Source organism: Gavia stellata, chromosome 4, assembly GCF_030936135.1.
Source record: "Gavia stellata isolate bGavSte3 chromosome 4, bGavSte3.hap2, whole genome shotgun sequence".
Lineage (NCBI taxonomy): Eukaryota > Metazoa > Chordata > Aves > Gaviiformes > Gaviidae > Gavia > Gavia stellata.
The window spans coordinates 13,875,880-13,900,170 of record NC_082597.1 but is presented as its reverse complement, the minus strand read 5'-3'; the positions used below and the strand labels follow the sequence as shown (position 1 = coordinate 13,900,170).

The following is a 24,291-nucleotide window of genomic DNA, read 5'->3' as shown; positions in this document are numbered from 1 at the left end:
GGGTTTATAAGAAAGATGGGGACAAACTTTTTAGCAGGATATAATAGGACAAGGGGTAATGGTTTTAAACTAGAAGAGGGCAGATTTAAACTAGATTTAAGGAAGAAATGTTTTATGACGAGGGTGGTGAAACACTGCAACAGGTTGCCCAGAGAGGTGGTAGATGCCCCATCCCTTGGAAGCATTTGAGGTCAGGTTGGATGGGGCTCTGAGCAACCTGATCTAGTTGAAGATGTCCCTGCTCATTGCAGGGGGGGGTTGGACTAGATGACCTTTAAAGGTCCCTACCCACCCAAACTATTCTATGATTCTATGAAAACCAACCAACCTTGGTTGACTGTGGTGGGAACTTCAGTTGTGGTTGGCTAAATGCAAGTGGCTTTTATCTGCTAATTGAATCTCACTCCAAAAAAATCTTGTTAGTTACAGCCAGTGGTCAGCAGGACAATGAACTTGCTGTGCAATTTGTCAGAAAGGGCTAATGTAAGCCATCGATACAGAACAATAGCGTATTTCTGCTGGAGTGCTTCTGGAATATTGTATTGGACAGCTAGTTAATGGGGGAGGTTAGTGAAGAACAATAAGAAAGATTAAAAGATCTAATTTTTTCTTCACAGGAAAAGCTTCACTTAATATGCTGAGGAATAGAATTTAATAGTATTTTCACACTAGCAGGCAGTGATATGATAACTGTTTTAAGACTAGTAATGGACATTAAAACCATGTAACTAATGAATCTAAATTTAAGTGAGGGTAGTTACCTGTTGAGATAACTTAGTTATGGTTTATCTTCCAAAGCTGAATTTGCTTACCAAATTCAAATGCAATGGTATTGTCCTTTGAAACTTATTCAACAGATTTGGGATGTTTGTGTTTCTTTTTAAAATTGCTTTTCAAAAGAAAACTGCAAGAAAAGCCTTTAGGTAAAATGCATATTAAACTCAAGATAACACTAAGGTCCTCCTTGGTCTTGTTGGATCTTTGGCTTTGGCATGTGTATCGAAATGGTATATCAGCTTTAGACTCTTGCATGTTCTGTTTTTATTTTCATACATATACATTTATACATATTTGTACTGATTCTGGCTGGGTTGGAGTTAATATACTTCATAGCTGCTCTTGGGGTGCTGTGTTTTAAATTTGTGACCAAAACAATGCTGATGACACACTCATGTTCCAGCTATTGCTGAACAATGTTTGCACAGTGTCAACGCCGCCTCTGTTTCTTACTCTGCCCTCCCAGTGAATAGACTGGGAGGGGGACACAACCAGGCAGATGACCCAAACTAGCTAAAGAGATATTCCATAACACCATATAACAGCATGCTTAGCAATAAAGAGGGAGAAGAGGGGAGTTTGGTGAGGTTAGCCATCTTTTCTCAGGTACTTGCTGGGCATAGGTTTGCCGGTGGGAGGTGGTGAGTGATTGCTTTTGTGTCACTTCTTTTGTTTGTTTTATTTCTCTCTTTTCCCAATTCTCCTTTTGCTTGTTAAACAATTTTATCTTGACCCACAAGTTTTCTTGCCTTTGCTTTCCCCCCTCTGGTGGCAGGGGAAGGAGTGAGTGAGTGAGTGACTTTGTGGTGCTTAGCTGCCTACCAGGATTAACCCACAACAATATTTTTATATACATATATATGCATATAAATATGTATGGATACATATATTTATAAATCTATACCTATATAAAACGTATCTCTCATTTATGGTCATCCTAAACCAAAATAAAAATCTTCATGTTTTGCTGAGTAAGTTAAACTTCATTGTACGCAAATAGGAGATGATTTGAAAGTGTTTTAGAACAATGCATTAAATCTTATCCACCTGTCAATTTACAGTAGCTGAAATTCTCATTTTCTTACTGCACTGCAGGTTAGTCTTATCTTCAGTGGACTGACTGTACGAGTGAAAATAATTAGACTGACTGGAAAATAAATGCTTTCAGTAAGAATAATTTGGAGAGCATAAGGGAGCTTGCTCACCACTAACCTGGAAAGATTAGCTTTTAAGAAATTTCTCTAGTGGATTATATAATTACATGCGAAACAAGATGTTCAGTCAGAAAAATTTGAAGTTCGATACACAAAATATAAAATAATATTGTGAATTTAGAGTAGAATTTAATCTGCATGTAATTTTGAAAGTGTTCTCTATATGATAGCCATACATTATTTTCAAGTATCATTATGGATCGTTGGACATTACAGTTTAAGTATTGTGTGTATCACCTTCACAGCCATGAATGAAAACTTTTTCTTTTAATCAGGATGAAAATAATACAGAGAATGCTGTCAGTTCTTCAGAAGCTGAGAAACAAGATTCTCCTCCACCAAAGCCTCCACGGACCCGCAGGTAGTATGTTAATATACTATTTTAAGCTGACAGATTGATATGCTTCATAAATAAAAAGTATAATAAAACTACTGATACTATAAAGACTCTTCAGATGCATCTTTTTCTATTTATAAATAGAAATATACATAATATAAACCAAAGTCTTGTAGTTGGCTCTGTAAATATAAGCTTTAATATCTTTGCAAAGTATGTGTTTGAATATACCAATCTTGCAATGACTACATGTGAGTAGACAAGTGTACCCTTTAATAGTCAGATACGTTAGATCTACTTGTGTTCTAATTCTGCTAGGTGAAACTAGCAAAACATACTTCAAAATAGGCTCAAAGAGTGACTGAACTTCATTTTTGGAGACAAAAACATAATAAAAAATATCCATTTATTCGAGAAAATGTTACTTCACAGACAAGTACTGCTATTGACTAGAGTATGGCAGCAAAATGCTTTTCTTATTGAGAGGAAAAATTGGTCTCGCCAATCCTTTCATTCAACAGAGGAAAAAGAAAATCTTCTCTAGCTCTTAAAATACACGGACTTGACTTTCAGGAAGCCGAAAGTAAACCTGGATTTACAGATTCGTCTGCCTAAAATGGGTGCCCAAACTGAGTGTTAGCTAAAGAGGCAACGCTCCTGAAGTAAGAGCCTAAGTTCCCTAGCTAGTTTCTGGAAGGCTTATAGGACCTTTGGCAGGTGATCTTGCCTGTGCTATATTGCCTGTAGTTAAATAGACATTTAAGGTAAGCACTTGGGTTTCCTAAATTTGTAGAATGACATAAGAAACCACCAGCCAGTTAATAGTCTTGCATAACTTTTAGTTGTATAAGGGAAGTATTTTACTGCTTTAAAATATAGTCAAACTGGAGTATTGCAAGGTCAGGTCGGTAGTGGGAGTTCTTAATCATTTGATGCTTTAATGGTTAAAGGTAGAAGATGAGAATTAACCCCTTCTTTGCAGTACTGCATTTGCTTTCCAGTACTGCATTTGGCAGGGTACAAATGATGTGGTAAAGTGAGCCCATTTTTGAGGGGTTAGCAAGATGAGAGCAGTAATTAGACAATAAAATTAATTTTAAATCCTAAAATATTCTAGGTTGGGTAAAGGAGGAAGTTTAAATATGAAAATGTACATAGAAAATGTAATTTTTAGAAATGTAATTAGAAAGCCTTTTGAAAATTGGTGACTCAGAATGGGTAGCAGTGTGTGTGTATATTCAATATTGCAACATCATCTTCTTGTCACAGGAATAAACATGGTTTAATACTGGGTATGGAAGTGTTCCACTTTGCTATCAACTAGTAATTTGGACCAGATCTGGAATATTGCAGGTGATTAAAACGCACATTCTAACGAGTATATTGGAGGACTACTATAAATGGACATATCGCTCTACTTGTTTAGTGGCCCCAGGCATAGTATTTGCAATAAGATCACTTTGGCAATAACGTATGATAATAACCATTAATGAAATACTAGGGTAAGAATATGAGTAGCTGTTGTAGTTAACTTAGCATTAGTTACGTCAAGCAGAAGTTAGAGGAGAATACGACATTGAAAGAGAGAGATGGAAATGAGTTGGGGCTTTTCACAAACAAATGGCACAGTTTGTGCTATGTAGGTAATATCATTTTTACCTTATTTAGATTGATGGTAATGTGATTGTATTCAATTACATAGATTAAGATGATGACAGAGGGGTCTGTTAACCTGTGTTCATGATGAGTTCCAAGCTCTTCTTGAAACTTGCCACTGAACTTAGATATGATTTCTGTCCAATGGGTTATTTCCTTATTAGTGTTCCTTGAAGTAATCTTCAGTGTACCTAGGTCTGTATCATTTTTATATATTCATGTAATAATCATGTATGAATAATACATGTTTTAGCATACATCTGTTCTGTCTTATCTGCATTGCATTGTTCTTTATTTGCTGCATTATTAAGTGAAAATCTTTTAATCTCTCATATAAAACCTGGTCTTTTTTGGGCCTGCTTCCGTAAAATCATACTTTCCCATCTGCCAGCACTGGCAGGAAGATTGGTTGCTTAGAGGTGGATAAATGGAAACCTTTAGCAAAGCTGTTGTCTTTTTCAAATGGAGATTATTTTTGAAAAACAATTAATTACACCCCTCATGGCAGATGCTTCTGAGGAAAGACTTTATTTGCTATTAGTCACATCTGCTCAGAATACCCACTAATGAGCATGTTTTTTCATGATGTGGGAGGTAATTTACCAAATCTGCAGCCTGATTCAGTCAGGAGTTGGAGCCAGGTTTCATGTATTGTGGATGTTCTGGCATAGGTTGACATCCTTTTCTTGGGGAGGATGGGAGAGCAGAATCCATGAAAGGTTCTAACGTAATCCCTGTATGGAGAAGGAAACTATTAAACATGATACATTTTGTTATTGCATCTGTAGCTTTTTTCCCGAAACCATTCTCTTACCACTTTTTTTCATGTCCCTTCTATTATTTTTCTCTACATTGCTGTGACTAAAAATATCTTGGTACAACTGTTTTAAGTATTTGTCTACATGTTTTCTGTAGTGGATGTTTTCAAGTGATGTCTAAGACTCATTGCCTTTACAGATAAGTTCACATTCCATAAGCACTCTGAAATAATCTAGTTTAACCCACATTTTCAGTTTGATTTAGAATTTTATCTGGGAACTTGCTTAAAATATTTTTATCAGTAACATTTTTAGGTTGCCAGCAAAATGTGAACTTGAGTTGTACATGCACTGTCTCTGAAGTTCGAAGTTACAAGCAAGTTGCTAAAGTTATTATTTTTTAAAAGGAATAAGGCTTTAAAATTCTTCGTATGCTGTGTTGTATTTGGCTCTAGAATGTATAATTAGTGAAGCAACTTGCATTTATTGTTTTAAGGGAAGGTTTAAGAGTTGCTTTTTTTCTAAAGCAAAAAGGGCTACGGTGAGTAATACTGAACAGTACTGTGTGCCAGCTTGCTTTCAGGTGAACTTGCCGAGATGATCCTGACTGAGCAAGAGGAAAATCGGTTTACATCTCTTGACCTCAGGATGCTTGTCTTGCATATTGCTACCAGACTAAGCTATGTTTGCTTAGATGGTAATGATTATGATTCCTCTTAGTTGTTCTGTCAGCCCTGAGGCTGCTTGCTGGATCAGATGGTGCATCTACAGCACTTTTCAGTGGCTAACCACTCGGTACATTATAGAATTTTTCAATAAAGGTGGCTTTCTCGCCTGTTTATGTGGCTCTTCTCTTGTTTATGACAGGATCGTAGGACAGGTAATCTCTGTATTATCTTTAAATCTGTAGATACCTTCCTCTTAAAAGTGTAGCTAGTATCAAGTTAACTCTCAGGTCTGTACTAAGTAAGGATGAGATGCCACTTAATACCTTTGCCATAAAAGATTGGAAGCTCACTCGGGGAGGGATAATTAATCCTTTTAGTACTCACTTCAGCTTGGGGATGTCTTCGGGAAGGAGTGCTACAAAGTATAACTTCTAATTATACTTTGCTAGGCTTCTTTTATGTCTGTCTCTTCTTGGAAGTTACAAGTATCTTTATTGATATTAAATCAATATTAAATTGGAAATTTGTTTAGTTTTATTAACTCACCGTGAGGCATCTAACTGTACTTGTTTTGCAGAGGTTCTGGAATTGTATTGCCTTTCAACCTTTTATCACCTTGTAATGCTTCAAGTAATTCATATTTCTGTACAATATGTGAATGTAGTCATTTATGTTAATGTCTATCTGCATTTGATGTCAACGTTAAAAAATATTACTCCTTGATTATTATGAAGGTAAACAACAACAACTCATGAATGCATACATCAACACCTTATTCTAGAAATTGCTTGGCTTTGCAGGTTATGATCACTTCTTATGAAAGTCACCTTGAACTTACATCTATGCTAAATTTTTTTGGAGGATTTGGGTTAGAAAGCATTCTTTGTTAAGACATGTTTAACTATTTTCAGGTTAAGGCAGAAAGAGGGCATAAGTGAGATTTTACTTTATTGTTAGATATAAGACTATAAAGAAGTTTTAAATTTGCAATTTAGGACTGTACATCATTTTACATGACTGTACAACTGGAGCTTTTGCTTCAAATCTAGAAGCAATGATTGGTACTTCAGAATTCAGAGGGAACATCTTAATACCTTTAAGGAATAGCCCTTGAAATATTTGTGCGTCAAGTAATTCATTCTGAAGTATTTGGAAAAAGGGGTTGTTTATTTTAATCAGTCTTGACTACCAAAAATTCTTTATTTTCAAGTTCAAATGCAATTTGAAAAAAATGGAGAAACTGAGACATAAACTCACGAAAAGATGAGGTAACAACTTTTTTGTATGCAATGTAATGAAGAGCTACATGCTACTGTCTGAAGGAGAAAAGTTAAAATACTGCAGCAGTTTAACTTTTCTTCAAATCATGCTTGGATGTCAATGACATTCAATGACATTAAAATACATTTCAAGGGTTACGTGTAATTCTGTTTCATTTCAAGCCCTGCAGAATCCTCTCTTTGCAACTTCTGAAAAGCTAAGAGAAAAACCATTGATTGGTGTTCCTTATTAGTTATTACTCTCTGATTTGTTAGTCACAATTAAAAAACAAAAAAAGCCTCATGTAACTAAATTTTACAAGAAAAAATCACCAGTTGGTTATTTTTGTTCATTCCTTATCCTTTTATCTGTAGTATAGTTTGTGACAGCTTCACTGAACTGCAGCTTTTCTTCCATGTGGATGGCAGTGATTTAATGCTTAAGTAGAATAATGTGCTTGTCTAGCTTCAGGCTGCTTACATTGAGTTTAATTTTCCTATTTTAATTATGAGGGAGGATGTAGAGCTTGGTGTCTATTTTTGGTTGATCATAGCAGCTGCATTCCATGACGTTGGTGTCACTCTCTTTTTTATTTGAAAATAAAACCCTACAGTATGCTGCATAGAATAACCATGGATTACTTAAGTTTGTTTTTTCTTTTGAACACTGGCCAAGTTTCATTTAAATCTGAACCCATGGTGCCCTGTTTGAATAATATAGCTCTTTTCCATTAAGGCTAGAATGGCTTAGATTTTAAAACATTCTAAAAATTCAGAATATATTGCAGAAAAAACAAAAATAGTGTTGCCATTGCTTCATTTTGGTTTTTTTTCCATGTGTACATTTTTGGTGGAAAGCTGTGGGAGGGCTGCTTTTTTGACAAATATTTGTACTTTTGACAAATTATAATTAATTAATTTTTATTATGACAAATAGTTTTAAAAAATTATTACCCAGTGCATGGTTTACCTGACAGCTGAGAAGCCATTAACGTTGAGGTCTTTGTCACTAAGGCATTGCATCAGCTGCTCAGGTTGTGTAGCAATAAAAGCATATGAAAAAGCTGCCTTGGTCACCTAGGGAAATTCCATATGCTGTAGGTATGCGGAATTGCTGAGGTAGTGGAATTACAAGATAATCGCTAGCAGTTGTATATGAAGAGACACTGTCAAGGCCGAGTTATGAGAAGGCTTTCTATTTTTTTTATCGCACAGTGTGATTCTACAAATGTACTTGAGAAATGCTTGCTTTTGCAGTATATAAAAGCAATGCAGGATTAATTTAAAGGTCTAATACAGGAAAGCTTCCTTCTCTTTCTCAAATGGTCTGGCATTCTTTGGTTCACTGACTCTTTTCTGTCTCAATATCCCCTTTCATGAGCTTTCTATTAGTTTCCTGGTAATTTAAATCAAGTTGTTTTTACTATACTGTCTCCTGTTGTTTGGAATAATATTAGTAGTTCATCTTCAGATAATTTTCTGCCTCTGGGGGGAGAAGTGTCTATAGAGCACAGCTGTTGGAGGAAGTGCCCAAAGAAAGCATTGTGTGGCAGCCCAAAATGCACGAGATTTTCTGGCAAGTGTTTTAAAAAAAACTAGTGCCAAACAAAGACCTCTTAAAGGTATATATATCCTAATATTTCTGCTTTGTAAAAAAGAAACAAAAACATTATTTGCAATGCAGAACATGTGAAATAATAATAGTATGATGTCAGTAAAATGGAAACATTGTTACGTATTCAGAGAAAACCAGGAGATCCTTGGTGGCATCTATTTCCTTTAAAAACAAAACAAAAAACTGCAGAAAACCATCAGAATGCTGTTTGGGCATCTCATTTTCTGAGGGTGGACACTCTTCAATATTAATACGGCAAAGAATGATTTTGATGGATAATTTCTCATTTGATCACTGTAAGCTCTCATTTAAGAGTGAAGGAATGAAATTTAACTTCAAATATAACTGTGAACATTTTAATACCTCTGTTTAGCTTTGTACGAGGAAGATGACTAAACAACTTTTGGGTTGCTGACTTGTATTTCCTGTATCATCAGTCCTACGCATACCTCTAAGGGGGCTGTTTGCATACACGTGGGGTTCTGTTTAATAGTGAATCAAATGGGAGAGTGATTTCATTAAACAGTAATCAGTGAAGAACTTCATGAATTTTGACTGGTATTATGGGCCTATAATCTTGTCATATCTAGTTTAATGCGAATTTGCTTCTTTAGCTAATTGTTATGCTTAATGGTATGCCTGTACCAGATAAGCATTCAGTTTTGCTGATTGCATGTATGACTCTGGGTCAGGAAAATGAGGACAATAAGGGAAAAACCTCATTTTCAGTAGGAGGATTTAGTGAAGATTACTGATGAGCATCACTGCTGGTAAAGGGGGCATGTAACCATTTATGGAAGCGAACTCCCTCTGTCCCTCTCTCCCCCCGCCCAGAATAGAGGAGAGAAATCCAAGGGAAATTCTCCTGTCCTCCTTAGTGTACATTAAGCTGGAGCAAGACAGACTTTTTTCTCGGCTTATCTTTTCTAATTCAAGCAAACAACTTACTCTCAAGCTTGTTCATTTTCCAAGAATGTCTAAAGGCAAAACAGTTCCCAAATTACTTTTGATTAAGTTGTTTGGATGTGCTTTATATTCCTCCTATCTCAATGTAAAGCAAAATAGCAGTATACAAGCGCAGACTGGGGAAGAAAAGAAGGCTTTTAAGGCCTAACCCTTTGTGACAGGAGTCAGACAGGCAGAGAATGGAAGAAAGCACCTGGGAGAATGGCTCGGGGATCTGGGGTGTTCCAGATACAAAGATATAGTAACTTGTAGAAGATCATTTGGAAGCTGGGGAGCTTGCAGTACTTCAGTGGGTGGGGACGTTCATAAACTGAAAATCCAAACAATTCTCCTCAGTTTGGAATCCCTTGTATAAGGATTTTGGCTATCCATCCCATACTGCTATAGCTTGGTGCTCATAAAATCACAAGGAGGAAACTCATGCTGTAGTCTGTCCCAAGACAGGTATGCTTTCATTATTGTAGAAGCCTCAAGTGTGAAGCAGTCTCCTATTTTATTTTTTTTTACATAGGTTACGATAGTCCTGAGAATTTGCACTGGCTAAGTCCTTTTTAGGCCTTGCTTGCAAGTAGGGGACCTAACAGTATTGCTTAGATTTTGTTTGTGATGTGACGTGCACACAAGTAATGAGAGCCTGTCTGATGCCTTTCACTCGTGAATAGACAGGAATTCTTGTGCAATTGTGTGGTCTTTACCCCTATTCCCTATAACTCTTAAAAGCGAGCCCGCTGTTGGCTTTATTTCAGTGTAACGGAAACAGCATGTTTGATACTTGACACTTTTTTTATGTTTCACTTAAATAATGCCCTTGGGGAAGAGGTAGCAGTTCAGTTTTGTAGCTTTTGGGTTTTTTTATTTGTCCGCTATCCTCTCTGGTAACCTTCTTGAAAATATGATCAAGATTTCTGAATCATTCTTGCTTCCTCTCTTGCTGTCTGACAAAGATAGGTTGGCACATGTGAGTAGTATGAGAGGAAACCTCACCATGGATTGCTGGATAATGCAATACTGAAAGGTTACGGAGTGTAACTTGGTACTTTGCATTATTCTTATAAGCCTTTCTACTTGCTTTTTTAAATTAATACTTTCTTACTAATGATGGCTGAGAAGGTGGAAAATTCTTTGGCCCATAGCGCTATGTTACTAGCCCATGCTCTCTCAAGTAAAAAGGCTTTTTCCTACTTAATAGGAGCAACAAGAGGAAGGTGGAGCAACAAGAGAGACTTGTCTTGGAAAACCAAAAGCCTTAATTAACAAGTGCAGGAGACTGATGCTAGCCTTTGTCAGTCTTGAAAGTGAAGTGATTGATTTATCAAATTTCAGAATGTCTGTTGTAAAGTATTTATGTTTTACAGTCAGCCAAGATGTGACCTTAATAGCAAGCCTTTTCTTTGGTCTCATCTGTCCATGGCTCAAAACAGTCTTGTTAATGTTTTGGCGGTAGTGACAGCCTTTCTCTGTCTAGGTAGTTGTCTGATTAAAAAGGGTTTGAAAGACATGCCTCGTATTTCTGATCATCTTACATGTGTGACTGACGGCGATGATCTAGCTGAGATTTCTTGGAGCTCCCCTGCAGTTGCTGAAATTTATTAGGCTGATGTTAGACTCCTGATTTCAGACCAGGCTTCTTCTGTGAAAGATTTGCAGGAGCAAGACAGATAGTAGTAGAGCTTGACACTTTCTGACTGTTCCAAGTTGAACGGCAACCTGTATTTGGATGCCAGACTTCACCTATGAGCTCTGAAGGTGTGGAACACAAGTCTTATGAGGAGCAGCTGAGGGAGCTGGGGTTGTTTAGCCTGGAGAAGAGGAGGCTGAGGGGAGACCTTATTGCTCTCTACAACTACCTGAAAGGGGGTTGCAGAGAGGTGGGTGTTGGTCTCTTCTCCCAAGTGACTAGTGACAGGACTAGAGGAAATGGCCTCAAGTTGCGCCAGGGGAGGTTCAGGCTGGATATTAGGAAAAAGTTCTTTACTGAGAGGGTAGTGAAACATTGGAATAGGCTGCCCAGGGAGGTGGTAGAGTCACCCTCCCTGGAGGTATTCAAGGAGCGTGTGGATGTGGCATTGTGGGATGTAGCTTAATGGGCATGGTGCTGTGTGGTGTGGTTTGTTTTTTTTTTTTTTTTTTTTAGGTTGGACTTGATGATCTTACAGTGATCTTACAGGTCTTTTCCAACCGTAGTGATTCTGTGATTCTGTGGTTTCATTATGTAGCTGGTGACTCATAAGGAGATTTCTTTTTTTCCACAGAATCTGTCAAGTCTCTAAAATACAAATACTTTTTCATTTTCATTCTTCATCTGAGTTAGTAATGTATGATTAATTACTACTGCTATCATGGAAGTTCCATTTAAATAGCCTGAAAGGACAGGGCCTGGGGAATATAATATGCGTATCATCCTGCTGGTCCTTGTAACATGAGAGTTATGACTGGCCCGGCTTCTTCCAGAGCTGCCAGGTTTTTTATTCTTCCAGGTTTTACACAAATGCAGCAGAAGAATACTGTTACAGTGGTCTGTCACCTAGCAGGCAGGTTTGCTTTTTTAGAAGCCTCTGCTTTCTGGCTTTTAGTGTGTAGCCTTGAATTCATTTGCAAATAAAAGTCTATTTCACAAGAGTACCATGAACACTCTTCTGAATAGATTCAGTTCTTCAGGATGTTGGATCATGAAAGGAAGGTACAGTCCAAGGTCTACTGGTGACTCCATTTTCAAGGGAAGATGATGTCCTGCTATAACCTTATCTCCAAGGCAAAGTTCCAAGTCTCCTGCTGCGGAGTTGAATATGAGTGACTTACGGTGCTTCTAACATAGATTATCCCAAAAACCTAAAGATGTGGAAGCATTTGGCTGACTCTTGCTTGTTCAAGGTTATTCTGGTGCTGGGATCACCTGAACTTGTCAGTAAAGATTCTGTGACCCTGGGAACTGTCTGTTCCCCTAACATGGGGGAATGGGAGCATCTGTCTTCTAAATATCACTAGCTTGGACATTATGTGCTGGCCTGTATAGAGGGTTTATTACTTCCCCATGAAGGACATCTCTGCCAACAGCAGGAAGTGATCTGAGCTTTGAACATAAAATGGGCTGGTTTCTCAGCTCAAGCATGTGGCCAAATCGTGCTCCTTTGGAATCTGTAGTCCATTGTGCTTAGATTTATCGGCCTGGATTGAAAGTGTCATTTCTTTAAATTATTTCATTGTATTTCTGTTCTTGTCACACATTTGTTTTGCACCTCAGTTATTACTCTGTTACTAGTCTTACATAATGAAAGGAAATACTTTTAAAAGCTCTGAATGAAAATGCCTAATTCCTGTTTGTAGACAAGACCTTAGTCAGTTGTGTAAAATGTTTGTAGTCAAATATTCTGCATCTAATCTGAAAGTAAACTGACCATATGCTTGAAGAACTTCTCTTTTTAAGTAGCTTAAGATGAACTGGAATAATAAGTGCTGTGGTCTTGCTAATATGCACTGTAATTTGGATCATACGTTCTACTGTGAATGGTTTTTGTATAATGTGCACCTCATATCGGCTAAATTTGGTCTCATCATTAGCCTTACAACTATTACATACACAAATATAAAAATAAAATCCTCCTGGTTATGTGCAGAAAAATAAAAATTAAGGAAGGTGTTTGTTATTAAGCAGGCTGTAAGGTTTTTTCAAGTAACTCTTTCTTGGCTTTATTGAAAATTGAATACCATATGTCAAGTTCCTCTGAGCCGCTTTTGAAAAAAGAAGAAAGCAAAGTAGTACTGAAATCCTGCCACAAGAGGGCCTTTCTTACAGAGTCTTTGAAAAAATGCTTCTGGGAAAGGATGTGAGCAATCTTTGAACTATCAATGAGGATTAGTTGTGGCCTGAATGCATGTCTTTGTGATATTCTGAAAGACATTTTGAGTGTGTTGACTTAGTTCTTGCCTACCCCATTAGTCATATTTTATAACCATTGTCTGTATGCAGTAGAAGCGCTGCTTGGAGTTCACTATTGGTATGAAAGCATTACTACTGCTGTCCAAATACAGTAAACTTACAATTGCGTTTTGGTTTTTTTTGCAGTTGCCTTGTAGAAGGAGACGCTAAAGAAGAAATCCTGCAGCCTCCAGAGCCTCAGCCAGTACCACCAATCTTAACACCATCTCCCCCATCAGCTTATCCAACAGTCACTACTGTGTGGCAGGACAATGATAGATACCATCCAAAGCCAGTTTTGCACATGGTTTCATCAGAGCATTCAACAGACCTCAACGAGAATTATAATAAGTCAACAGAACATTCAGGGAAGATTGAGCCCAGTGAACGTGCAGAGAAAAGGCTGGAGCGTAACTTAAGTTTTGAAATCAAGAAGGTACCTCTTCAGGAGGGACCACGAAGCTTTGATGGGAACTCCCTGTTGAACAGGGGACATGCAATTAAAATTAAGCCTGTGTCGTCCTGTGTAATTGATAAGAGCTTTAAGCCACAGGAACAGATTTCAGGGGATTCATTTGTAGATGCTTCTCAAAACTCATGTATGGAATGCAGTATACCACAGTCTAGCACAGCCTTAATACCTTCACCAGAAAGTCTGCAGAGTCAGCAGGTTTCTGATACTCCACCAAGACCAGATCGTCTGCCTCTGACAGAAAAGGGACATGCCACGTGGTCACTGCATGGGCCTGAAAATGCACTGCGTACATCAGTGTCTGAAGACATGTCTTCAGACATTTTATGTCATGGTGTTAAAACTCTCTCTCTGGTATCAAACACTGCAGTTGAACATCCTTCCAGTGATAATGTTGATCATACTACTATTTCTGTTCGAGCACCCCTCTGTTTTACTAATCCTCTTCATTCAGATGATTCTGACACAGATGAGATGAACTTTGATGGAGCCATAAGCAAAAGCGCATCTAATGTTTCAACCGCAAGTGCCACAGTTTCTGCTGCCACTAATACTGAAAACATTTCTGCCAGAAAAGTATTGCCAATGTCTATTGCTAGGCAAGACTTAACAGGTGTAACGCGTTCTGAAGATGGCAAAGGTAGGTTTCGTTGTGGTTCAGAGTGCTACTCTTTAACCTGGTTGCATCTTTAGAGTTGGACAACATAAATTTCTTTACAATGCAATTTCCAAATGTAAATTTAAACTGTGTAGTATGGCAGCTTCAGAAGGGGTTCAACTCTTTTCTTCCTAGTTTTTGTTTTGCATGTGGGCTATGTCTGTTACACTGGTGGTACTACAGACCCCGATAAGCTGCTTCAAAAGCTTTATTGTGAGGTGTGAATGCATGCTTAATTGCGGGTTTCTATGTTATTGGTTGGCACTTTTTTCTCCATGTCCGATTTCTTGGAAGTGTCTATAATAATGGCAGTTTTGAGTAGTCGAAGTGTTTTGAACAGGCTTGTCCAAACACACATCAAATTTATGCTTACTGGTTGATATGCTGGTCCTAAAAATGTAGATGTAACCTCTCTCACTGTATCAATTTTTGAAGTTGCTCATGATTTGGTTCTTGCATTTTAATAGCATTGTAAATATTTAGTCCTGTTTTCCTCTTTTGCTGTACATGGCCAGGGGGAGACAAAGTAATACTGCTGTTCATCTAAAAATCCAAGTTCTGTTTCAGTAGTGCTTTGGAAATTATTCAGTTGCTTTTAATCTTTTACTGCTTTTTAGAATTTTTTGAGAGAGGAAAGTTTGCAAGACTGCTTCTGCAAAAAGTTACAACATCATTTGTCAAAGGCAAAAGGGTCATAAAATGTGCAGACTCAGATTTCAGTCAGGCTGGCACACTTAGATCAGATGGAGGACATAGCTGGGAAGAACAAATTAGGCCTTGGCAGCTGCCTGTGTGCAAAGTCCAACAAAGCGCATAGTAGGGCTCTGGAGCTGAAAGGAGAACACGAGCTTCTGTATTTAGATCAGACTCTGGTGCTAGGAGCTCCTTACAGTGATGGCCTCGCTTCAGGTGTCTGTGCAGACTGTGTGACTTTCTGAGGTGAAATGTAACTCAGTGTATGATGCGAGATGCAGAGCCAGCTGTATTGAAACTTGCTTTGTGAACTAAGTTTTCACCAAAAGTCATATATTCAGAAATGTAAATTATTTTGCAGCTTTAAAAACAATCTGTTTCTATAGATTTTGTGATGATATGTATACGCACAAAACAATACGTGCACATATGTGTATGTGTTTAACCCTGCAACACTTTAAAAATGCTCTGCACAGCAAAGACAAAGCCCTTTATGTCATAGTTGAAACTTCAACGTTTATACCAAGCAGTCCTCTTTGGATTTGTTTTTGGTAGATTTGCATGCTGGTATCTTTCCAATGCTGCTTTTAGCCAGGCTTTGTTCCTTCTTTGCCTGGGCAATCATTGTTTATCACTGTTTGAAAATCATTACCTCTACACATCTGTTTATGTGGATGTTGTAAGAACATGCAAATCAAATAAGTGATTTGTCAAAAATATATGATAAAGAATGGGAGAAATGTCACTCAAGAATTTGTTTCATCTAACTGCATATGAGAAACATCCTGAAATACCAGTACAGCCTTAGCGCTGCTGGTATGTTGCTGATTACACAGGAATGGCTTAAAATGTTTACATTAACTTTTTCATAGTTTATCTCTTGTTATCAAGGGTGTATCTGTTCCCTTTTGTACGATAGTGAATACTTCCCATTTTATAGCCAGGTTGCAGGTCTTGTAATTCATCTCGGACTCAAGAATATAGGGTTCGATGGCGTTGCACCAGTGATCCCTAAACTATGTGGCTTTTTCATTTTCATACTTGTCCAGGACTCTTCTGTCTGAAGCTGGGGATGTACAGTCATCAGTGAAGCTTGCCTGTGAGCTTACCAGCACCCTAGCTGCTTAACCATAACTGTTGGTGTGCATGATCTTACCACATAATTAAATTCTCTTTTTAATTCAAATGAAGTGAAAAGCAGTTGCACCCTGAAGTTAAAAAAACCCAAAACAACAACCACCCCACAACAACAACAACAAAACCCCAAAATTAAAACAAAACCCAAAAAACTCACTTCCAGTTAGTGCACACTCCACAGTGACTTTATTTGCTGATTTTTAGAGACTATTTCAATAAATGAAGGGTTTTTATGCTGTATAGTAAACTTGAGATGGAGCAGGTCTCAGAAAAGTCACTTTGAACACAGTGGCCTGTAAAATGTGATGGAGTTCTTGTCCCTGCTGCTGACATGTTGGCAGAGCAAGCTTCATGGCTTCATTAGTTGAAACATGTCTTCAACTTTTTATGAATCTTGTGTAGAATACAGTTGTCACATGAGACTTCTCACGGCAGCAGCTGCTTTGAATTGTTTTAAACCTTTAATTTCTACTCCATATTCCTTAGCAGGCAGGAGTGGGGCTTTTGCTGTCAGAGCAGCTTGTGTTAGTACACTCCTGAGAGGCGAGAGGGAACAGACTGGGGACAGGTTGTCACTGGCAATGATGGTAGCCATCTCCTCTGGCTCCTGTTTACCCTTTTGGCTAGTAAACCTTGCGCTAGACTGTGTGACTAGTTTATATTGGTGGTGTGGGAGCCAGCCTGGGTGGGCCCTGAGATGGACTTGGGAAGCAAAACTGAGACCTAGGGCTTTAGAGAAGTGGTTAATGTGGAGCTTGCCTAGAACTTACTGTCGCATGATGCAGTCCTGAAAAGCAACATTCATAGAATCATAGAACAGATTGGGTTGGAAGGGACCTTTAAAGGTCATCTAGTCCAGCCCCCCTGCAATGAGCAGGGACATCTTCAACTAGATCAGGTTGCTTAGGGCCCTGTCCAATCTGACCTTCAGTGTTTCCTTGAACATTTCCAGGAGTTGCTTAACATCCTTGCACCATGCAATCTAGCTGTGCTGTATTGACTTTGGAAGTAAGTATGGTTAGAGCCGCTTAAGAAAAAATAAGAAATGCTGCTCATCAGCAGTAAGTTACTGTCGTCAGCACAGCTGAAGAGCTCATACGTATTTTCAACAAGCTTCTTACCATGGTTTAGGAGCTTCATTAGTGATTCAGTTAGTAGGCACCAAATGTGTACAGTTACTGGCATCTGCAGAAGAGTTCAAGAAGCCAATGTGTTATAATGAGCTTAACTCTTACTTGCAGTGGCTGCAAATAGACATGTAATGAACTGCAATTAAATTACGATAACTACTATGGTTACAGTTATTGGCAAGTTACTTGTTAAGAAGCAAATGATACCCTTCTAGTGCAGACTTATTTCTGCTTATATTCTGTTGCTGAAAGAATGAAGAAAAAGTATTCATTGGAGTTGCTGACATTTTTTGTCTCCAAATGATTTAGACTGAAAATGTATTCTGCTTTTCTTCTGTCACATACAAACTGGTTCTTAACCCCTTAATGTGAAGATAGCATTGTTAGCATGGAGTTGCTCCCAAGGCGTTAGCACTGTAAAATAAAATGCTTTATAACATTTAGAGCAAATTTTCCTTCTGCTTTAAATTTCACACCAAGTTTAGGATGATGTCACATATCAAAAGATCAACTTCTAAAAACCTAGGAGGAAGATTTAAGTGTGTTTTTTAACTTATCTAAATGTCATGTTTGATTTAGATGCTGATCCTAGTGAAGATTCCTCTCCCCCGCTCCCAGAAAGAACACCAGAATCATTTGTATTAGCAAGTGAACAGAGTGAGTTTTTAATGTTTTGTGATAATTGGGGATAAAATGTGAAATCCATTTCAGTATTGTATTTGAACACCCCTGCTTTTTGGTTAATCTTAAACTGTTGGAGCAAATTGTAAAATGGAATGAAATATAGCATGTGTAATGACTTATTTTTTGGCTTAAATTTCACAAGCCCTCAAACACAGTCAAATTTTTTCTCATTTTCTGACTAAGCATGCTGTTACATGATATTTAAGTATATTGGAGACTTCAATTTTGATTTTAGTAGAGCTGGTTTTCAATCTGAAGGGTATGGAAATGAGATACAGTGGGGAAGTGCAATACAGTTAGGGGATTCCCCAGTTATTTTAGGTAGTTTCCTACTGCTCCCAGGTAGGGAACGGGAAAACACATGAATAGTGCTTATCTGATTCTCCTTTCCTGAGCAAAGGAAAGATGGTGATGCTTCATACTGCACTGCATCTGGTGATCAAGCCCAGTTTATTTAAGTTTAACATAGTTTACTCTCTGCCTGTATCAGAAGGGTAACTGAAAGAGAAAACTGACACTTACAAATGATGTGCTTATATCTTCATACTTCATTCATCTGGCCAGTAATGGCAAAATAAAATAAAAAAAAGATTAATTGAAATGAAATTATAATTTAGGTTGATTTGGTATCTTCCAAAAAACCTAGTGCGGTGTAGTTATTTACTGAGGTTTTTGTTTAGTGTCACTTTGTGATACTTTCAAAAATTTTTGGCCGAAGTAGTTAATATAGATATTGTCAGCATAAAAACACTGAAGTTTTGTAAATATGTCCCCTGAGCATCATAAGCATAGGTAGTTCAGAGTCAAAGTGATCCTTTCTTTGGATATTATGGACTTGCTTCTTTTCTGTGAGAACACAAGAAACAAAGCTTTTTTTCTTTAAAAAAAAAAGAAAATTTAAAAAACCCACTCTTTAGGACTGGAATCACTAAAACCACTTCAATATTGATTGGGTTTTTTCATTATGTCAGTAAAGGACAGGTATGGCTGTCCTGACTTGTGTGTTTTCTTTACTTAGTATGTCTTTTTCAGATCTACTATTATTGCACAGCTGGTACAACAAAATTTTAAAAGCATTATTGAAAAAGAAGCTAATTCTCCTATTGGTTAAGGACCCCCAAATGAAGGAAATGAATGTCCGCAATGCAAACACTGCAGTCTTGTGTTTTGAGTTATGTTGTGGAGTCTTCCCTTATTTTGAAAGCTCTTCATGTCAAGAGAGATTCATGTTTTTACAAGCATTTAATTTAAAAAAAAAAGTTGTTTTATAGCACATTTCTAATGCTGTGTTCCAATACTGCATCATGGTGAGAACTCAAGTATGTTGAGTTTGATATAATTTTTCCTAGGCCCACCCTTGACGAAGCCAGTTACGATTGCACAGTCTGAGTGGAGCATTTTTCGTGATCAGCATCTCCCTGAACAACCAGTCTCTACAGTAAGTGTAGGAGACAAGTCTGTACTAATCAGTCATTTCTAGTTTGGTTGGGAGCTACAACAAAAAGCAAAATACATACTTGTGAAAAGTTACAGCTGTTAAACTGATGTGTAAAGAGCATGTTTCCTTTCCAGGAAAACTATCTGTTTTTTTAAGTTCAGCAATACTTTTAAAAGTCATCCTTAATATACCTTAAATGGCTTATATACCTTATGGCTTTAAGAGTGTAAATATGCTGCTTTTATGGAGCTTGCTGTCTGTCCTTAATCGATCATAGGCCAATTGAAGCTGGAGGAGAATTGCAGTCTCTAGTCTAACATGCTGCGTGAAGCAGGGACTCAGACTAGGCTGCTCAGGGCTTTATCCAGCTGGGTTTTGAAAACCTCCAGAGATGGAGACTCCATATCCTCTGTGGGCAACCTGTTTCACTGCCTGATAAAGTTTTTCCTTATATCCATATTTATTTTAAACAAACCCTTTTCTGACCATCAGATTTCACTTTTCACATCAGGCAACCAGTTGCTCAAAGTCTTCCAGCGTAAACAGCTGGCGAAACTTCAAAAGCATATAAATCCTCTTTACATTCATGCCTTTTTTCATGCACCCCCAATATATTTTACAGCCACATTTACACACTACGTAAAAATTTGTCAAAAAAGATAGATGTGAATTTTCAGGGACTGTGGCTTTAGTATCAGAACTAAACTACTGAATTTTGCAAATCATTTGTAATGTGACAATTTTAAATTTTTTTTAAATGTTGAGTAAGGTTCTGATAGTAAATTCTTTAACTGCTGTAGCATTTTTTTGTCAGTGTTATAGCAAGTCAGAAATGTAGGAGCAAGTAGACATTTCCACAGATGTATTTTTTTTTTGAAGATGTTTTCATAATCTTAAGTTTCTGGTGTTCTTTTAGTATTTTGGAAGCATTTTATACAATTATTTTAAATATTTCTTATTAACAGGGTTTGCAAACAACTTCACCTGTACTACCTGGTAAGTGATGGAAAATATTTTTTTTTTAATACGAAAAAGAATATTTTTTCCACTTGTTAATCTGTCCAGTAACCCCATAAAAGTGGGAAGTTCAAGTAACCTAACCATTTGAACTGATAAAGTGTTTTGGGAGTATTTTTATTAGAAGATTTGAAACTACCAGGGAGAAACTTCTTTTCCTGGAATTTCACAAATATTTCCTGATCTAACCTTGAAATAAATGTATACATATGATTACTTTGAAAGCTACTTCCAACCCACAGTGCTTTAATTTCATTGGCAAATGTCTAAAATATTTTTTGTGGAAAAACGTAGGAAATGGAAAGAATACATTTTTCCTACTGAACAAAATTTGTTGAATAAAAAGGCTTCAGTAAGAAGTGTAGCTCAGCTGAAGTTTAACTTTGCAGCAGCTTGCTTCAGCTGTAAGCTTATGTCTGCCGTGGATCTTCTGGGTATGCTTCAATGGGCTTGTACAGTCCATTTGGAGCTGCATGTTAAATACCTGGTAGATTTTTTAAAATAAATCAGTTTTCAGAAATAGTACGGATTTGCTAATAGGGTGATCATACAAGTAATACAACACATAGTTACTTATGTCTTCTTAAGCCCCTTTACGTTAGAAAGAACATGAACAGATGCATTTATATTCACGTATTAAATGGTACTGTGAGTTCTTGCTATAAGTTGGTGCTACACGGGATTTTAAATATCCACATAAACTTTTAAAAAAATAATAATCCATATTTGGTGAACAGGAATGTGTCACTGTCATTGAACATCTCCTTTATGAACAATTTTGAAGTATGTTTTTTAAGGAATGAGAAATTGGCTTTTAAATCTTTATTTTTGTAAAGAACACTTGATGCAAGTTGTGATTTGGACTGAGCTGTACTTAAAAATAATGCTCACACAGTGCTGACTAAATGAATGTTACAGTAAGGGAGGTGTGTGTGTTTTCCAGATCGTCCAGAAAGAAGCAACAAAACACCAACTGACTTTTTACCTCAGATTTCTCTTTCTGGTTCCACTGACACAAGAGGTCAAATTTCAGAATTTCCTGCAGAAGTAACAGATATTGGTAATTACAATTCATTTGAAACATAATCACTAGATAATTTAAATAGAAGATTTGTTAACAGGACTAGTTTGGATAGCTGCTACTAGTATCTCCTCCAACTCGCTGAGATGCAGAACCCAGACAAGTTAAGCCTGCCTTGTCTCTTCAGCATCGCTGAAAGAGTTTTTCCCAGAATGAACGATTCAGTCATTCTTCACTTTTGTTTTTTAGAGTGTATGAAATATAAAATTAGTCAAATGGGATATAATTTCTGTAGAGCACAGAAAACTTTCAGAAATAATACCTGAGAAAACTGCTTTGGTACATGGAGAAGGAAAAAAATCAATAAATGATAACAAAGGCTGTAAATACTGTATTTACTGATGAGTACTTTCCAATTCTGGTTTAAACAATGAACTGTAATTATATACAAATTCTTCATGTTTGTATTTCCTATGGCCATAGTGCCTTTAAAACACCTTACACTGCAAAGTCATATTCTAGCCCTGAGAAGAAATCTCTTCTGTAGGAGCTGGAGCATGTCTTACAGTGATCCTTCTGACTGCTGCCAACATTTGTGAGACTGCATTGTCTGAGGGGACAGAAGTGTTAAATACATTTCTCTCCTTAGGTTTTGGTAACCGCTGTGGAAAGCCAAGAGGACCAAGAGAGCCACCTTCAGAATGGACATGATCCCAGAACCAATGGACATAACTATCAATAAATTATACTGGAAAACTCAAGTGCCACTGAGAACTAGAAAAATAGTATTCCACTTTTTTTGGGGGGCAACTAACACAGAGCAGTGTAGATCTAACTACCAAATGGTACACTCTTACAGTACATCCCACGCAAAACCTGAAACATTGTTCACAACAGTGGATTCCAGTATTACAACTTAACTTTTTGCTGGGGCCATCTACCTGCCTTATTACACTTAGGAGAAAGTATTACATATGATTTATTTTGTAACTTCAAGTATTATTGCCTTAATGTCTTTTAACCCTGTTACACGCTGCTTGTAGACATGTTAATATAGTAGTACTTTTGACAGATTGTGTTTATGGACTACTTTTTGCTAATGTTTGATTACCATGTATGCATTATTTTGTATATGTACAGGGCAAGTAAGTATATAATTTGATAAAGTTGCAATCATAAAATATTAACAGAAGATGTAAGAAATCTCTGCATGATCTAAATTTTTGTGTACCTTATTTGTAAATTATTTGCCCTGAAGTTTTAGAAAATAGTTTCTGGGGTTTTTTTACAAAAATTGCTGGACACACACAGCCAGAATTGCAGGTTAGCAGAGATAAAGATTGTAATACATTTTGTAAATTGTAAGCAAAAGGTTATTTTTATATTATATACTGTTTAATTGTCAGACCTAATTTGTTCTGGTTTTCATCTAGTCACAGAGATTCAGTAAGTGCCTTGGAACAGTATTGAATTCTCTTAGCCTGTGTATGTTACTTCAGTGTTTTGAGTTCATCTGGAATTAGAGTATCAAAAATATTTGTACGTTTCTAGTATATTTGACCTGCCAGTAAAAGAGAAACCATTCTACGTAAACAACACTCCTTAGTTTTCATTTTAATGTTTCATCAGTTGCAATCTTTAGAAAATTCATCTCTATCAACCTTCTGTATAATAGGGTTTTACAGTTTTAATATGGCACGTTTCTATTTGGGAAAACCAGAACACACTGGTAAAAGGACTGTTTAAATACCACTGTCTTCTCTTACAAATGGTAAATACCATTTCTGTTCAGCGACTGTGTATGTGAGAAAGCAACTTATATGAAGGTTCACACAGAGCCCTTGCAGCTACACTGTATCTTGGCAATATATTATGTCAAGAGTTAATCCTTATAAGGATTCCTTACTTAAACTTTTCTGTAATACAATCTTTAAATTAAAGAAAGTCAAAATCTCTCTATTGGTGTATTTACTCTTAGGGAAAAAACTGTCTTCAGAAGAAAACTAAAATAGAGTGAAGGATGGCAGCCTGGCTTAGCTAATAGATCTTGTACGTGAACAAAATAGTGACGCTCAGGACCTTATTTTTAGTAACTCCTTTAAAAGCTAGCAATGATGCTAGAGAAGTGAAGAAGAATATTTAGAGGAAAAACGTTTCTTTTAGGTAATGAAACTATCTATTAATCTGAATTTTAGCCTTGGAAACATTAGGTCTAATTTACTACTTGTACCTTTAGGCCCTCTCTGCTTAAAGAGAGCTAATGCCCAGATAGCAGCCCTATTATAACTTCCAAAAGGTACATAACTTGCAATTGCTGTCTTTGACTGTGGATTAATCACTGTGCATTTGGTACACATGACAGACTGCCTAGCTGGGGAGCTCTTTCAAAGAACTGTACATGCTATAAATACTTATCTTAACTTCTCATGGATACAGTTTTGCAATTATTCATTGAAAAATAAATAATTCAATGTTATATGCCATTTGGGATAACCTATATCAAACTAGATTCCTGCTTTGTAAACAGCTCAGACAGCTGGAATGTCTTGCAGTTGGCAGAATAAAATTGGCCTAACTTTGTTCCCCTTCCCCTCCATTGAAGATGATTAGCTTAGACTTTCACTCTTACTGGACCTCCTGCGGTTTTGTAATCCATGACGGGCTGTCATTACTGCTGGACAGTCCAAATCATTGTAAATTTTTGAAACAATGTTAAATAAGAAAATTTCCTGGTATGTTTTGGGCGTACTTTTTAAGGATCAGTTCCATATTTTTCTACCAAGAAAATATAGGACTGTGCAGATTGTAGGTTTTTCCGCCTTTCCACATTTGAATTTCACTTAGAGCAAAGGCTGACAAAAATCTGTGTACTATA

The 24,291-nt window shown here is 37.0% G+C and overlaps 1 protein-coding gene across 1 annotated transcript in view; it reads left to right on the top strand.

The window, feature by feature from the left end:
* PTPN12 (protein tyrosine phosphatase non-receptor type 12) overlaps positions 1-23,252 on the top strand; it is an 82,779-nt gene extending 59,527 nt beyond the window's left edge. Inside the window, exons 12-18 of the mRNA XM_059816216.1 lie at positions 2,267-2,352; positions 13,314-14,278; positions 17,836-17,913; positions 19,290-19,378; positions 20,344-20,374; positions 21,339-21,455; positions 22,066-23,252. Coding sequence (XP_059672199.1) covers positions 2,267-2,352; positions 13,314-14,278; positions 17,836-17,913; positions 19,290-19,378; positions 20,344-20,374; positions 21,339-21,455; positions 22,066-22,127 — 1,428 coding nt within the window. The 3' untranslated portion in view covers positions 22,128-23,252. The remainder of the gene's footprint in view (positions 1-2,266; positions 2,353-13,313; positions 14,279-17,835; positions 17,914-19,289; positions 19,379-20,343; positions 20,375-21,338; positions 21,456-22,065) is intronic.
* Positions 23,253-24,291: the final 1,039 nt, after the last annotated feature.